General features: G+C 38.7%; 1 protein-coding gene across 3 annotated transcripts; it reads left to right on the top strand.

Annotated features, from left to right (window-relative positions):
• The first annotated feature begins 3,974 nt into the window (after positions 1-3,974).
• inpp5kb (inositol polyphosphate-5-phosphatase Kb) lies at positions 3,975-14,860 on the top strand. 3 transcript variants are annotated; one of them, XM_075487561.1, is made up of 14 exons: positions 3,975-4,108; positions 6,265-6,316; positions 8,723-8,827; positions 9,022-9,130; positions 9,414-9,530; positions 9,813-9,988; positions 10,105-10,216; positions 10,289-10,398; positions 10,499-10,525; positions 13,162-13,381; positions 13,490-13,627; positions 13,733-13,816; positions 13,904-14,008; positions 14,494-14,859. In XM_075487561.1, the coding sequence occupies exons 2-14, from the start codon at positions 6,273-6,275 to the stop codon at positions 14,560-14,562; spliced, it is 1,416 nt and encodes a 471-aa protein (XP_075343676.1). In that variant the 5' UTR covers positions 3,975-4,108; positions 6,265-6,272; the 3' UTR covers positions 14,563-14,859. The 3 variants fall into 3 exon arrangements, with proteins under 3 accessions (XP_075343676.1, XP_075343674.1, XP_075343675.1); XM_075487559.1 differs by lacking the exons at positions 3,975-4,108; positions 6,265-6,316 and adding an exon at positions 7,535-8,312 and having other exon boundaries at positions 14,494-14,860; XM_075487560.1 differs by lacking the exons at positions 3,975-4,108; positions 6,265-6,316; positions 10,499-10,525 and adding an exon at positions 7,537-8,312.
• The last annotated feature ends 400 nt before the right edge of the window (positions 14,861-15,260 follow it).

The following is a 15,260-nucleotide window of genomic DNA, read 5'->3' as shown; positions in this document are numbered from 1 at the left end:
TCGGGCGGGCTCGGAAAAAATTTTTTTAATTAATGTCGGGCTCGGGTCGGATTTGAGCACTTTTCTGTCGGTTGAGGGCCGGGCTCGGACAGAAAAATCCGGCCCGAGCCAGGCTCTAACACAGAGGTCCTGCGCCGGGCGAAAGCTGAAGCGCAAGTCTCCATACTATGACATCCTGTAAAAAAAATTGACCAGCTAGAAAAATTATTTTAACACCGTTAGAAGCAGAAACCTTAGAGGAAGCTAGCAAAGTAGTTTTACATCTGTGGAGTGAACTATATTTAAATCGAAGCAGTTGAAGCTGATTTTTGAGGACTCAAAAAGTCAGATTTCGTCAGAATTTGAGATTTTGTTCAAGCTTAAAGGCTCATAGTTCAAAATCTGTCCATGTGAGCTCTTTAGGAGTTACATTGGCTGACAGAGGACAAGTTTTCCTACATTTTAAGGTATAATTTGTTTCTCTCAGTTAAACTGTATGAAAGTTATAGTAATTTGTTTGAAAAGTTGAAACTTATCAGCACTGCTGAATGTCTCACTCTAAACTCGAAGAAGGAACTTAATTTTCATACTTTTTAAACTGTCATATTTCAAAATTGGACGAATATTTTTTAAAGCTGAAACATTTGGTAATAGCTGAATGTCTTATGAACATTTTAAAATTTGAATGGTGTCTCTAGCTGAAAGTATGCTGAAGTAGTTACGATTTGAAAGGATTTGAAGGATTTGAAAGGATTTGAAGATTTACCATTACTTTTAATGGGGAAAAAAGTTGAACAAAAAGCTTAATATTTTAAAAAGTTGGAAAGTTAGAAACACCAAAAAATAATTGCAGGAAAGAGCTGAAAGAGCTGAACATTTTGATACCAAATTTGTTGAAATAGCTGAAAGTATGGTGAAGTAGTTGAATGCCGAAAAACGGCGGAATAATAATAATATGGAATAATAATAATAAAGGGAAACAGGAACTTAGTAGTGAGAATGCTTAATGCATTCTCACAATAAAGGGAAACAGGAACTTAATTCTCACAACTAGAAAGAGCTGTTCCTGCGAAACAGCTGTGAGAATGCATGAGCTGAATTACCTTGCTAAAAAATCTTAAGAAGCTAAAAAATTTGAACATTTTAATATTTGAATGGTGTCTCAAGCTGAAAGTATGCTGAAGTAGTTAAGATTTGAAAGAATTTGAAGGATTTGAAAGGATTTGAAGGATTTGAAAGGATTTGAAGATGAACTTAATTTTCATATTTTTTAAACTGTCATATTTAAAAATGGCCGAATATTTTTAAAAGCTGAAACATTTGGTAATAGCTGAATGTCTTATGAACATTTTAAAATTTGAATGGTGTCTGTAGCTGAAAGTATGCTGAAGTAGTTACGATTTGAAAGGATTTGAAAGGATTTGAAAGGATTTGAAAGGATTTGAAAGGATTTGAAGGATTTGAAAGGATTTGAAAGGATTTGAAGATTTACCATTACTTTTAATGGGGAAAAAAGTTGAACAAAAAGCTTAATATCTTAAAAAGTTGAAAAGTTAGAAACACCAAAAAATAATTGCAGGAAAGAGCTGAAAGAGCTGAACATTTTGATACCAAATTTGTTGAAATAGCTGAAAGTATGGTGAAGTAGTTGAATGCCGAAAAACGGCGGAATAATAATAATAATACGGAATAATAATAATAAAGGGAAACAGGAACTTAATAGTGAGAATGCTTAATGCATTCTCACAACTAGAAAGAGCTGTTCCTGCGAAACAGCTGTGAGAATGCATGAGCTGAATTACCTTGCTAAAAAATCGTAAGAAGCTAAAAAATTTGAACATTTTAAAATTTGAATGGTGTCTCAAGCTGAAAGTATGCTGAAGTAGTTAAGATTTGAAAGGATTTGAAGGATTTTAAAGGATTTGAAAGGATTTGAAGATAAACTTAATTTCATATTTTTTAAACTGTCATATTTAAAAATGGCCAAATATTTTTAAAAGCTGAAACATTTGGTAATAGCTGAATGTCTTATGAACATTTTAAAATTTGAATGGTGTCTCTAGCTTAAAGTATGCTGAAGTAGTTAAGATTTGAAAGGATTTGAAAGGATTTGAAGATAAACTTAATTTTCATATTTTTTAAACTGTGATATTTCAAAATTGGCCAAATATTTTTAAAAGCTGAAACATTTGGTAATAGCTGAATGTCTTATGAACATTTTAGAATTTGAATGGTGTCTCTAGCTTAAAGTATGCTGAAGTAGTTAAGATTTGAAAGGATTTGAAAGGATTTGAAGATAAACTTAATTTTCATATTTTTTAAACTGTCATATTTCAAAATTGGCCGAATATTTTTAAAAGCTGAAACATTTGGTAATAGCTGAATGTCTTATGAACATTTTAAAATTTGAATGGTGTCTCTAGCTGAAAGTATGCTGAAGTAGTTAAGATTTGAAAGGATTTGAAAGGATTTGAAGGATTTGAAAGGATTTGAAGATAAACTTAATTTTCATATTTTTTAAACTGTCATATTTCGAAATTGGCCGAATATTTTTAAAAGCTGAAACATTTGGTAATAGCTGAATGTCTTATGAACATTTTAAAATTTGAATGGTGTCTCTAGCTGAAAGTATGCTGAAGTAGTTAAGATTTGAAAGGATTTGAAAGGATTTGAAAGGATTTGAAAGGATTTGAAGGATTTGAAAGGATTTGAAAGGATTTGAAGATAAACTTAATTTTCATATTTTTTAAACTGTCATATTTCAAAATTGGCCGAATATTTTTAAAAGCTGAAACATTTGGTAATAGCTGAATGTCTTATGAACATTTTAAAATTTGAATGGTGTCTCTAGCTGAAAGTATGCTGAAGTAGTTAAGATTTGAAAGGATTTGAAGATTTACCATTACTTTTAATGTGGAAAACAGTTGAACAAAAAGCTTAATATCTTAAAAAGTTTAAAAGTTTGAAATACCAGAAATAATAGCAGTAATGTGCTGAAAGAGCTGAACATTTTGATACCAAAATTGTTGAAATAGCTGAAAGTATGCTGAAGTAGTTGAAGGACAAAAATCGGCAATAAAGAGAAACAGGAACTTAATAGTGAGAATGCCTTAAAGCATTCTCACAATAAAGAGAAACAGGAATGTAATAGTGAGAATGTTTAATGCATTCTCACAAAAAAGATAATAATTAATTGGCAGCCGAAAGCTCCCGGCTCGGGCAGGCAAGCAGATTTAGGTGTCAGCTCCCACCGAGCTAACAGTCTTTCCTCTGGTATTCACACTGTAGACAAAGCCACTGCTAATTCGGCTGCTAACTTGGTTACATCACGAGTTCCCAGCCAAGCAGTCAAGAGAGTTAGCTTAGTTGAGGAAGCTGAGGTCATTAATAACTGAAACGTTGATGAAAATGCAAAAAAAATGCATATATGTGCAGTCTTGGTGAGGGTTTTCTGAAAGTAATAAATCTATTTCCACATTTATTGGTCAAACTTTGTTTATCTTCACTTCCATGGACTAATTATCATTTGTTGATCTTTAGTATTATGTATTTATCATTTTCTTCTTCTTTTCTTCGCACTTTCACATTTCCACAGCTGGTAGCCACAGCTGCTATTCGAGGGTGTGATCAATGCAAATGTATTATTCAACATGTCAAACTATTCCTTTAAAAGAAAGGAATTTAAAAAATAAAATACAGGTTTTACTGAAGCCACATCGAATGAACACATTGTGAATCAGAGCACCTTTTACATTCCATACTGTAGGACTTATCATGAACATACAATGAGGCCTTTACAGCAATGAGAAGCATGCGTCATGGTGATTCCACATAAACAGAAATGTCTATTCATGAATGCTTTCTCACTGGGTTGTTAACCGACCTGGGATAATAGCTTGATCCGATGTTACGCTTTTAAGTCTCGTGTGGGTTGTGTGCAGGGAAACTTGCACCCAGAAGGGGAGCAGCTGAAATCCAGGGTACGCCGCCAAAAGAGAATAAAACAGACAAACGACAGGACTCGCCGAGGACAAATCAAGTCTCTTTTTACTCCTTTGGAGGTCTTTGTCATCGGTGCAGGTTGTGTCCTCAGCTTCTTACACACAAGGCCAACTCTCCAAAAAAAAAGGTACGATTTAAAGTGTTTTTCTTTGACTTTTTCCATTTATGGCTCAGACCTTTCTGACTGCTTTGTAGAACTGACAGTGTTCGATAGTCCCTAACCAAAGGACACGATAACGGCTACAGTACATTTAATTTGAGATGAAAAGTTTTACTAATACATTTAAAAAAAAATAATGTTTTTATCTATTGTTGAGTACAAACCCCTGGGTACAAACATGTAAAGGGCCTCCCATCGCTGAAGACCCCTCACTCACATAGAGACATGATGGTTGTTTTACTGCTCTTGACTACATGTGTGAGTCAAGTCGCTTAGCTGTCAGTATTTGCAATTTTGTGCCTTTGGTCACTTTTGATTTGTCTTCAGGATTGTTTTGCCACTTAAAGCAGCTCAGCTGTTTTGGGTCTTAATGTTGTCATTATGGGCAACTTTGAATGACATACACAAGGTAGAAGAAAAAAAATCAGGGGCATTTATGAATATTTCACCTCTTGCCCTGTGACCCAATCATCCATATTCGAAGTTTGGGCAAATTGTTGCCAACTTGCATGGCTAAATTTTCTATTTTCTATTTTGATGATGAAACAGTTGATTGTGTCTAATGTAGTGGTGGATTCCACATCATCTTCACATCTGTCACCACCATCATATGTAGGCCTACTAGTGATTTTAAGAGTGATTTAAGTGCTGGTTCACTCTTACCAAACTCTTCTCTCTTTCCCACAAAAATAAAAAGAAAGAAATTGCTCCGACAGGCTCACTGTAAATGTTCAGCCGTGATTAGCACACACAGATTAGCAATAAGCTATAGCTGCTAAAAGGCTGCGCACTTCCTTTTGGAGTTGAAGCAGACCTGCAACAAAAGCCAAAGGGAGAATAAATATTGCACTCACAGAACTTGAGTTAAGCCGTCAAAAACACGTCTCAAAAAATGAACACCGGTGTTGCTCCCCCACTGCTATATATAAAACCAAACTTATTTGCTAATAAACGTGCTTGCGCGCGCTTTTGTTGCCACCTCGTGGCCACAGAAAATAAATTCAGGCACCGCGGAAGAACGGTGTTGAAATTTCGTAGCTATTTATAACACAGTTAGCTTATCCTTTAAATCAAACAGCATCTCGAAAGAGGGCTTTGGTATATTTAGTTTACCTACAATGGACCAGTGGCATTTGCACACTGTCACATATCTTACTCTTCCACATGACATGAAGAGGTAAATATCAATATAAATGTAGCTATTGCAGCTATTAGCCAGTGAGAGACAGAGAAGGGTTGCTCATATTTTTGGCCATTTCTGGGAGAACAAGCCGACTTGAAGCATACTGCTACATGTGATGTCTTTTAAAGGATTTAGAAGCAGGTTTACTCTATGAAAACTGAAAGATAAGAGTTTATACTTCATATACTCTCTACACAACATCACTGCTTCATACACTACTACAGGCTATACAGTGCCCCCCCAGGATAATCCATCAACCTTCATCTGACACCTTTTCCCTCTTAGATACAGCCATTCCCAGTTTATCGCTTACATGAAGGCAGTTATTTTTGTAAACTTTTTTATTAGAAAATGGCTCATCCAAAACGTTGATCAGCCATTGAATTGCATTGTGCAAAATTTCACAAAAAGTAAGAACCTTCTGTTGTTGATGTACATTTACATCTTTAGAATCACTGTATAGACACAATAACTTATTTCTGACATCGTATTTCCAACCGATGTTGCTCTTATTTGATTTACCAACTCCATTTACCAGTCAGTTTTCCAGTGACACCAATCTATTTACCCATCAAATCCTAAATTTACCAGCATTTGAGTCTTGGCACAGATTGATATTGGACCCCACGTCTACAGGGATCCATTCTTGCACCGTTATTAGCTCGCTGAATGACTGCTTTCACTCAGTAACAGGGCTGACAGAATATTCATTGTGGCAGTACTCTAAATAAAAAGTTCATGTTTTCTTTGTTTTGTTTCCTTGTACAGCAGCAACTTTTGATCAAACTTTGCAAATGAAACCTGAACATGTATCTGTTTATGTGACCTTCAGAGTACCGTCGCTTTAACGTGGCTGACCATGATCAGCCATGATTAGAAAAACCATTTAAAAAATTACTTTCATATATACAAGTGCATGTGTGTTTTTATGTGCCTGCAGGATAGAAAATGAGCACCGGAAGCTTTCAAAGTGTTGGGAGAGACTATTTCAGGTAAGGGCAGCAGTATACCATGCAACCCTCCCCTTATTCTTCTTTTCCTCCAATGGTTATGTAGGTGAAAGAGCAGGAAGAAAAGAAAGTGATTACAGAAATCGTCAAAGGAAGCACGGGTCGAAAAAGGGTAGATACAGAGTCCAAGAAAAAAAAAGAATTTGCTAATTGTCTTAAGTAGCTTGTGGCTGTTGGATCTCAGTTGTTGCATGATTGTGGCAAAAACATAAATAGTCTTCTATTCAAGGTTTCACTAAACAGTGAACCTCTCATTTATCCACTTACTGATTGCTAAAGAATGTGCACTGAGTCTCAGCATGTGACATTGTTACATGAGGTGGCAGGGAGATCAGGGCCACTGACTATTAGCGTCATTTTAACCTAGAAATGATTCATTTTCTATTGCTATTCTCATATTTTCCTTCACAGTTTTTGAAATATCACAATATCATTAACTTGCTGCCACAATGTGTTCATTTTTTGTATCCAGGATCAATTTTAGCTTTTTAATACAAATTGTAATGTAATCAGATTAATTTCCATTCTGCATACATTTGCTGAAACAATTATTAGCATCCTCGGATGTATTAAACGAGTTCAGTTGAGTTTCTATCACAGCTATTGTGTGATTCAGTCCAGAGTTTAAGACCCTTACGAAATGAATTTCAATCAACTTTGTTAAGTTCAAGATCTCTATGTCTTATCTTTAGAAACAGATTACTTACTTATGGTGACATATTTCAAAATTTTTTATAAAGCTGCAAATATTATCTCACTGTATTTTTGATTTTGATATCTTCGACCAATCAAATTTCTTCTTCCTCGTCATCATTCCTGATTGCTTTATGTAATATGTGCCTCCAAATCTATTATGTAACGTGTCCACTATGAACTGTGCTGCAACATCTGTTAATTAGAAGAGTTTGAGCTTTTGTTCTGAAAAGGAAAACCCTTGAACGTCTGTGTCAGAGCGTATAGAGTAAAACTGCATTCAATCTCCACCTCTCTCTGGATTTACAAAGATAACCTTTCCCCCACATGAGGACGGGCTGGATTGTGGCCAAAAGAAGCTAATGCCATTGTGCGCTGTTGTCCCCCCACTAATGCATGAGTGTAATCACGGGCTTTCACACATTGTTCTGTGGCTCAGCTGATAGAGAGAGAGTGCTGGTGGTAAACCTCTTAGGGATCCAAAGGGTTACCCAAGTCTAGCAACAATACTCACAGTGATGGAGGATCAGCCTCCAATTCTCCTGTTCTACCCTCTGCGACTTCTCACACTCACCAGGAAAACTCATGGAAATTCACATGCCTGTCTCCTGCCTGCGATTAGACTCCGACTCTGACTCGTTCTTGCCCACATTCCTGAGTTGACCCCACTGCTTTGTCAGACATTGCTTCATCTCTGTATGATCGCAAAGGAGGCGAACAGAGGAGGAACTGCACCAGCACAGACACGCTTCGCCCTGTGCTGCCCTGACTTTTTCATCTTTGTCACTTTGAAGGGGCCTGCCTAAAACCCAATGACGAAAGATTTTGACTAACGTGGAATAAGCTTGTTTTTATTTCCAGCGGAGACCTCATATCAAATGGGTGCAAACAGCCCAACAGAAGGAGTCTGAGGTGAATTCCAAACAAACAGTCTTTCTTTCACTGTTTTTTGCTGTTTTGGAGGACTGCATCTTTATTTTTCACTCTTTACTGAAACATCCTTGTGAGCTGAAAGGTCTTGTCTAACAGTTACCAGGAAGACCCTTTTTCTTCAGCCTTCAAATATGGACCCTTTAGCAGACAGTCCACGTGTGCGCTCAGACAGCACGAGCAGCTCGGCATCTCAGAGCTCCAGGTCGAAGACTCTCCTCCGCCAGCGTTTGTCCCAGCTGATGACCTGCATAGAGGACCTGAGTTCTGACGATGAAGCTGGCGAAGAAGTGTCCCGGACGCTGGACGAAGCATTTCAGCTCTGTGGACGCTTCATTCCCACAGACGCATTCAGGTTGACGAGTGCACACGCTCACCCAGGCATTCACCAGTTTACCCAGATATCACAGAAAAAAGAAGTTGAGTAAGAGGGGCTAAACTGTTCAGTTTGGAAAGTAAAGAAAAAATTGCAGACAGAGCTAAGTGAATCTTTTTAGGACTAATCTGTTGATTACAATGTGGAACATTTAGTGGTTTTCATTGAACAAATGGAGTTTAAAAGTTGTGGGTGAATACAACGTAAACAAATGATTTCTGGATTTTTGCTGAATCTGAACTGTATTTTGATACCACACAGACTGTAGAAAGCTGTTATCATGTGGAGCACTGAAATGAAGAAGTTGAAACTGAGGTTGAATACGAATTTACTCACCAAATTTGGGTAATTTCTGTAGAATAACTTGTCATCATCATACACTCTGACAGGCTGCACATGGTGACCTGGAATGTGGCCACGGCGGAGCCTCCTGAAGACGTCACCTCTCTGTTGCAGCTAGATGTTCAGACTCCCACAGACTTCTATGTGATTGGGTGAGAAATACAGCAATGGAGTGTGGACTTTTAAACACTTTCAAGACTATTATTAATTATGGTATAATAGTAGATATTTATAGATTTTGGATGGGGACGTGGGAAAAGAAAAAATGTCTCACTGGACCAAGGCAGCAGGATCAAACATGTTGGAATAGCCTTGATTACTTATCATTTGTGTTGTTGTGAGCCAGCCTGCAGGAAGTCAGCGCCACCCCCATGAAGTTTGTCTCAGATCTGATAGTAGAGGATTCCTGGAGCCACCTTTTCATGGCCACACTGGCCCCCCGAGGCTTTGTGAAGGTGAGGGAAAAGGGAAAAGATCCAATAGGTAACAACAGATGTGTGTCAATGGATTTGTGCACAAATTTAGAGATTTCATGCATTATTCTTTTAATGCAGTGCATTTTGATTTAATCCATATACATACATTTTCTTGTATGATATAACGTAAAAATACAGAACTTGAATTGTTTAACTTTTTAGAAAAAAAATGTATTCGTAAAATTTTGAAAATGTTCTAAAATGAAAATACGACAAACGTTTGAAAATGATGACCAAACTGTCTGTCTCCATCCATCTTTAGGTCACATCGGTGAGGATGCAGGGTTTGCTGCTGCTGATTTTCGCCAAGCAAATGCACCTCCCATACATCAGAGACATCCAGACCACCTACACTCGTACTGGCATCTTTGGCTACTGGGTAGGAAATTTGGCAGAGAGCGCTGGTTAGCCCTGATCTTTGTAGGGAACAACATCATTAAGCACAGGAATCCCACTGGCATCAGACCATGCAGGCTTTAAACACATTATGACAGGCCTATTGTGTTTGTGAAGTGGAATGTGCAACAGCTTTGGCAGAGCAAAACACACACAAAACCCAAATCTGTATGCTGGGACAAACACTTGGAAGGCAAATGTTCTAATTCATAACTGAGGTTAAAGAGCACATCAAAACTCCCTCACCTCTGTGTTTCTGTGTTAGGGTAATAAGGGTGGAGTGTCCGTGCGCTTCTCCTTCTATGGCCACATGGTATGCTTCCTAAACTGCCACCTAGCAGCTCACATGAACAATGCCCTGCAGCGTGTTGATGAGTTTGAGTACATCCTGGAGACGCAAGACTTCGACATCTTCAACACCCCTCATGTCCTGGATCACAAGTCAGTGCACACAGTCACACTGATACAGACATTGCAGGAGATGCACTGGAGGTTGTTTTGCTTGTGGTAAAAAAAAATTATAAATAAATAATAAAGCTCCTCTGCTCTCTCAAAAGGGTGGTGTTCTGGTTTGGTGATCTGAACTTCCGTATCGCAGACCACGGCTTGCATTTCCTCCGCTCGTCCATCAACAGCGGGCGCCTCAATTTGCTGTGGAGCAAGGATCAGGTACTCTGTCAAAGGACACGCACAAACGCACACAATAACATGCGCATTCTGATTAATTGAATGTTCCTGCAGCTCATCATGATGAAGAAGAACGAACTTTTCCTACAAGAATTTGAGGAGGGGCCGTTGAACTTTAAACCCACCTACAAGTTTGACCGTAAATCCGACACCTATGATTCCAGGTAACATGCGCTTCAGTGCAAACAAACATGTTACAGACAAATACCCAACACATTTTGCAGTCTTCAATTGCTCTCTTGTCCTTGTTTGAATTTTGCACAGCTCTCCAAAGACATGGTTGGGGTTTAAGTAAGACTCTCTCCACTTTTGTGTTGCATGCCCCACATTCTCCTAGTTTTCGTTCATTGCACCAATAGTCTTTGTGCCCAAAGCTTTTGCCACCACATATTCAGTCGAGACGAGTCACGCTTAACAGCAGCCCAAAGCAGCCGTGGTTGTGATCCCTGATGTATAGATTTATTTGGGAGAGGCTCTCTCTTTGAGTCGTTCCTTACCCTAGCACCATGTATGTGTCTGTCATAGAAAGAGCACTGCGGCGCTGCCCCTAACCATGTACAGACCCAGGCCCCTGCAGCGCTGCAGCACCAATCTCCTCTTCCTCCTCACCTCCCTCACCTGGGGGCTGCTCTGTTTCTGGTTGGGGGCCTGGTATAGAGAGCTAGACCCACCAAGGTGGGTGTCTCCATAGATTTGCATTGAAGAAATGAGATCGGGACCCTTATCATAAAATTAGAAAAACCTGAGGGTTATTTGCATGCTTAACTGCTCTGAATAATTGACACCTTTAATGTAGAGACAGAACCTGAAATATCTAAAAGTAAAAACAAAATTAAAATTTTTTTTATTAACACAACAAGGCTGTAATATATAGTAATATCAAAATACATACAATTGTTGTTACCATTCACTGAAACCTGTTGACCCCCCCCCCCCACAAAACCTGCTCATATCTGGCTTTTCATACCAACACCAAGAGAGTTTGTTTGTGTTTTTAAAGCCAAAATGAAAGCACAGCTAAGCTAAGAACTCGAGTACAAAGGGAACAACGATATTAGAAAGTAGCAAATCGTTCTGCTTTTCTAACTTAGACAGAACCTTAAGAATACATATAAACATCATACTAAACGGATTTTTTAAAAAGCTGAACCAACAGGCCCAGATAATGAGGTTATTGCTGCATGTATACATACAATCGGACCCAACCCAGCCAAGGTACTCTGCACATAATCTGGGCTTTGAACCAGAAGAAGAAGTAGAAGCAGATGGTAAGAACAGATATAACCACAAGGCGCAGCATGCATTTTATTAGTTTTAAAAAAATTATTTAAAAAAAGAGTATTAGTCATACAGCACATGCAAATCTACATAGCCTCAAAGCCAATTAGCCTCTGGCTGCTTATTTCTTCATTGTTTTGACCCATAATGTAGGGTGTTTGTTGAGGGTGTTTATCAGCTCCAGTTCCAATAGGCATTGATGCGTATAAAACAGCCATGATGGGTACACACAAAAAACCTAATTGAGGGTGCTGCGCTCAGGGTAGCAAGAGTGGGCACAGCTGACTTTTTCTTTACACCAGGTTCATATGAGGAGTGTTGCTTGTGTGTGGGGTGTGCGGAACATGATGATTTGACCAGATTAGCGCATCAACACTGACTATGTGACATGCATCTCAGCTGCAGCTGCAGTTTCAGCTTGTTGACTCTTTTTCACGTGTGGTATAGGCGTCTAGGAAGTAGCTTTCAGCAGAATTGACATTAAAAACATTTGTTGATCATCATATTGACACCATATGCCCAACGATACACATTTCATTGTACTTTAAGTGTGTACGCAGCAATATTAAAAACATAGCTAAAATGTTATGATATTGATTGATGATGATGATGATGATGAAGGATTTTTAGTTCATTTCAGTAATTTCATGTCACTGCTCTCCAGTTACAGCTGGACAACTTTCATGTCTTCACTTTCTGAGTCATATTAACCATGGCACACACAAAACTCTGTAATTATGATCATTTCCAGAGTCGTTCCGGCATTAATTCCCGCATTAAAAAATGTCCAGGCAGTTGCTGTATGTTGATGTGAATTTCAAGATTATGCCTTTTGAACAATCCTATTTCTAGATGGAAGCTTTTCTGGTGCTCTTTGGTCTTCATCATCATGAGGAAGAAAAAAGGAAAACAGTAAAACCATCATTGATGGGTTTATTCCGGTCATTTGAAAGCTGTAAGGGAAGCCTATTCGTCTGGTTTACTTTTAATTCAATAAAAGGGTTCAAATAAATTGTTGCCAAGGAACAGTTTGTGTTCTTTGTTCATGTCCAATGTCTTAATAAAATGTCTTGACACTGGACACTTTAATAAAATATTCAGACTATACAAATTGGTTACTTGCATATATTTCTGAAACTATCCAAAATTCTGTGCAAACTATTCAATGATGATAATTATTCTGACCGGCATAGTACTCATGGAGACATTGGTTTAAATAACAAGGCTGAAATGGGTTTAGTAAACTTCACTGAGGACTAACAGATGTAATCTGCTAATATATCAGAGCTGGACTCCCTCCTGCACCCAGCACCCCTCTGTCTGCTCCTGCACAATGCATATGTTGCTTCTTATAGTAAAACTAATGGATACATACAGTAAGCTGTGATACCATGTCCCATGATATTGCATCCCACATTTCTCCTCTGCGTACTAGAAAATAATCAATGCTCCACATCATGTGTGTCTGTGTTTTCTCTCTTTTGCACTGTTTAACAGCACTTGTTTCCAATACTTCAGACATGATTTAGTGTGTTAGGTTAGGATAAGCATAAATGGAAATGTGCCCTCAGGTAAGCAACAGAAACAAAGCTTTTAACTCGACCTCAAACTGAAATGCTGTCATTAAAACTTGTCCTAACTTTGCTCAGTGGTAAGAAAAGGAAGCCAGCCTGGACTGATCGCATCCTTTGGAGGATCAAACCCAAAAACTTGCCATCTGAAGATGATGAGGAGGATGAGAAGGCATCGACTTCTGCCGACAATGGAATGGATGAGTATCCAATCCTGGTCACCCAGAACGAATACACAAGCGACATGAGCTACGGAGTCAGTGACCACAAGCCGGTCGTTGCAAACTTCACTCTGGAGGTGAAAACAGAAGCACCATATCCTGTTTCTTCTCGAATGATGGACCATTACACATAGTTTGTCATGCAGTTTTGAAGCGCTCTCTTCTTCCTCTTGTCTCCCCTGCAGTTGAGGAAATGCTTCGACGTACCACTGGTTCATGTGTCTCCTGTGGGTGTATGGAGCGCCGACCAGAATGCACTTGTGACTTACACCGTCCAAGAGGACTTCATGTCTTCCACATGGGACTGGATTGGCCTATATAAGGTACTCTGACAAATGTGTTGTGGAAAAAACAATCAATCAATCAGTCAATCACTACAACCGTATTTTATTAGATGGATTTGAACTGATGGATTTGTTGACCCGCAGGTTGGATTTAAGAGTGCGACTGACTATCAAACCTTTGCGTGGGTCAGAGAAAACGAGCTGCCGGAGATTAATGAAGTCATACAGGTGCAGTGCAAGCGTGGAATTTGGGGCATATTTTGACAGGTATATTCTTTCTTCATTAACATGTACATGTATGTGCTTTTGGTGTAGATATCTGTGGACAAGGATGAGATCCCTCTGCTGGGTGGTGAATATGTTTTGGGTTACTACAGCACAAACATGCAGAGCCTCGTTGGCCTGAGTGCAAACTTCCAGGTGAGGGTACCCCTGTGATATGTCATCACCTTATCATCTTTTTTTTACTGTGTATTTTAACATCCATTCCGCTTGTTTTCATAAAATTTTCCTCTGAAGATTACCTGGCATAACTGTAGAAATATGTGTGTGTTAATGGGATTTAATTACCAAGTTATCGGGTGAATATCGATCATTGCATTGGTTTATTGGATCACTGGTTATCAGTAACTATGCCTGTCACATATTTATTATGAATCTACCTGTCCTGCAGTCTTCGAACATGTTTATTCAATTTGACTCATTTGAGGATCTGCTCTAGATAGCTCCAAGTACCAAAGCTATATCATACTCTCAGTGGCCATTTTGTTCGGTTGGCATCATCTAATTCTATTTCAGTTTCAGCGGTGTACATGCTAAAGCAGTCCCTGAGTGTTTACTTGCAGGTGGAAATGGGCACGGCACTGAACCAGCATACAAATGCCCTCCTTGTTTTGATCTTGCAGATCCAGGAGTCAAAGCGTGCTGTCACGGAGGGCCTCATTCCTGAGGACATTAACGGGCTCAACAAATAAGAGTGAATCCACTGCAGTGCCACAGCTCACTCCCTTGAGCTGCGTCGGCGTGATTCAGACTTTAAAATGCGCCCTCACAGGATACGATGACTCAGTCAACATCTTGCAGGAATGGGATCTCTGCAAAAATAAAAAATAAATAAATAAATAATCACTTTAACAAGCGGCCGACCAGTTTATCTGCAGGCCATTTTAGCCTGTTAGAGTAAAAAAGAACAAAATATAAGAATAAACGTGACAAAATGCACGGGTGTATTGAAGCAATCATTGTGTTGTCTTTTTTTTTTGTTGTTGTTTTTTTACCAGTGGACACATGCTGGCTCAATCAAGTCCTTGGTCATACGGTAATCAATAAAACATTTTGATGCTTCTGTTGGGCTGTCATTAGTCCCAGTGCAATAAGTGAGAGGAAGACCTGCCCATCATAGGACATTGGTCTATAGAAAATTCTTTGTTAAAGTAGGCTGTTTTGCTTCATGTATCGCTGCATTGATGAAGAAAGATCCATCCGGTAATTATTAGGTTATTGAAGTTCCTGCTGGGGATTATTTGCACCAACTAGAACCAAAATCTTAGAAAGGAAGGAGATAAGAAAACACATATATTCTTCATCCAGCATTAGATGCAGGAATATTAATGTGGACTCCTACACTGAGCTGATTTGAGTCCTGTGTTACTTTGTAACAACATGTGTTGTG

The sequence above is a fragment of the Odontesthes bonariensis genome, chromosome 16 (genome assembly GCF_027942865.1).
Source record: "Odontesthes bonariensis isolate fOdoBon6 chromosome 16, fOdoBon6.hap1, whole genome shotgun sequence".
NCBI lineage: Eukaryota > Metazoa > Chordata > Actinopteri > Atheriniformes > Atherinopsidae > Odontesthes > Odontesthes bonariensis.
This window is presented reverse-complemented; position numbering and strand designations above follow the sequence as displayed.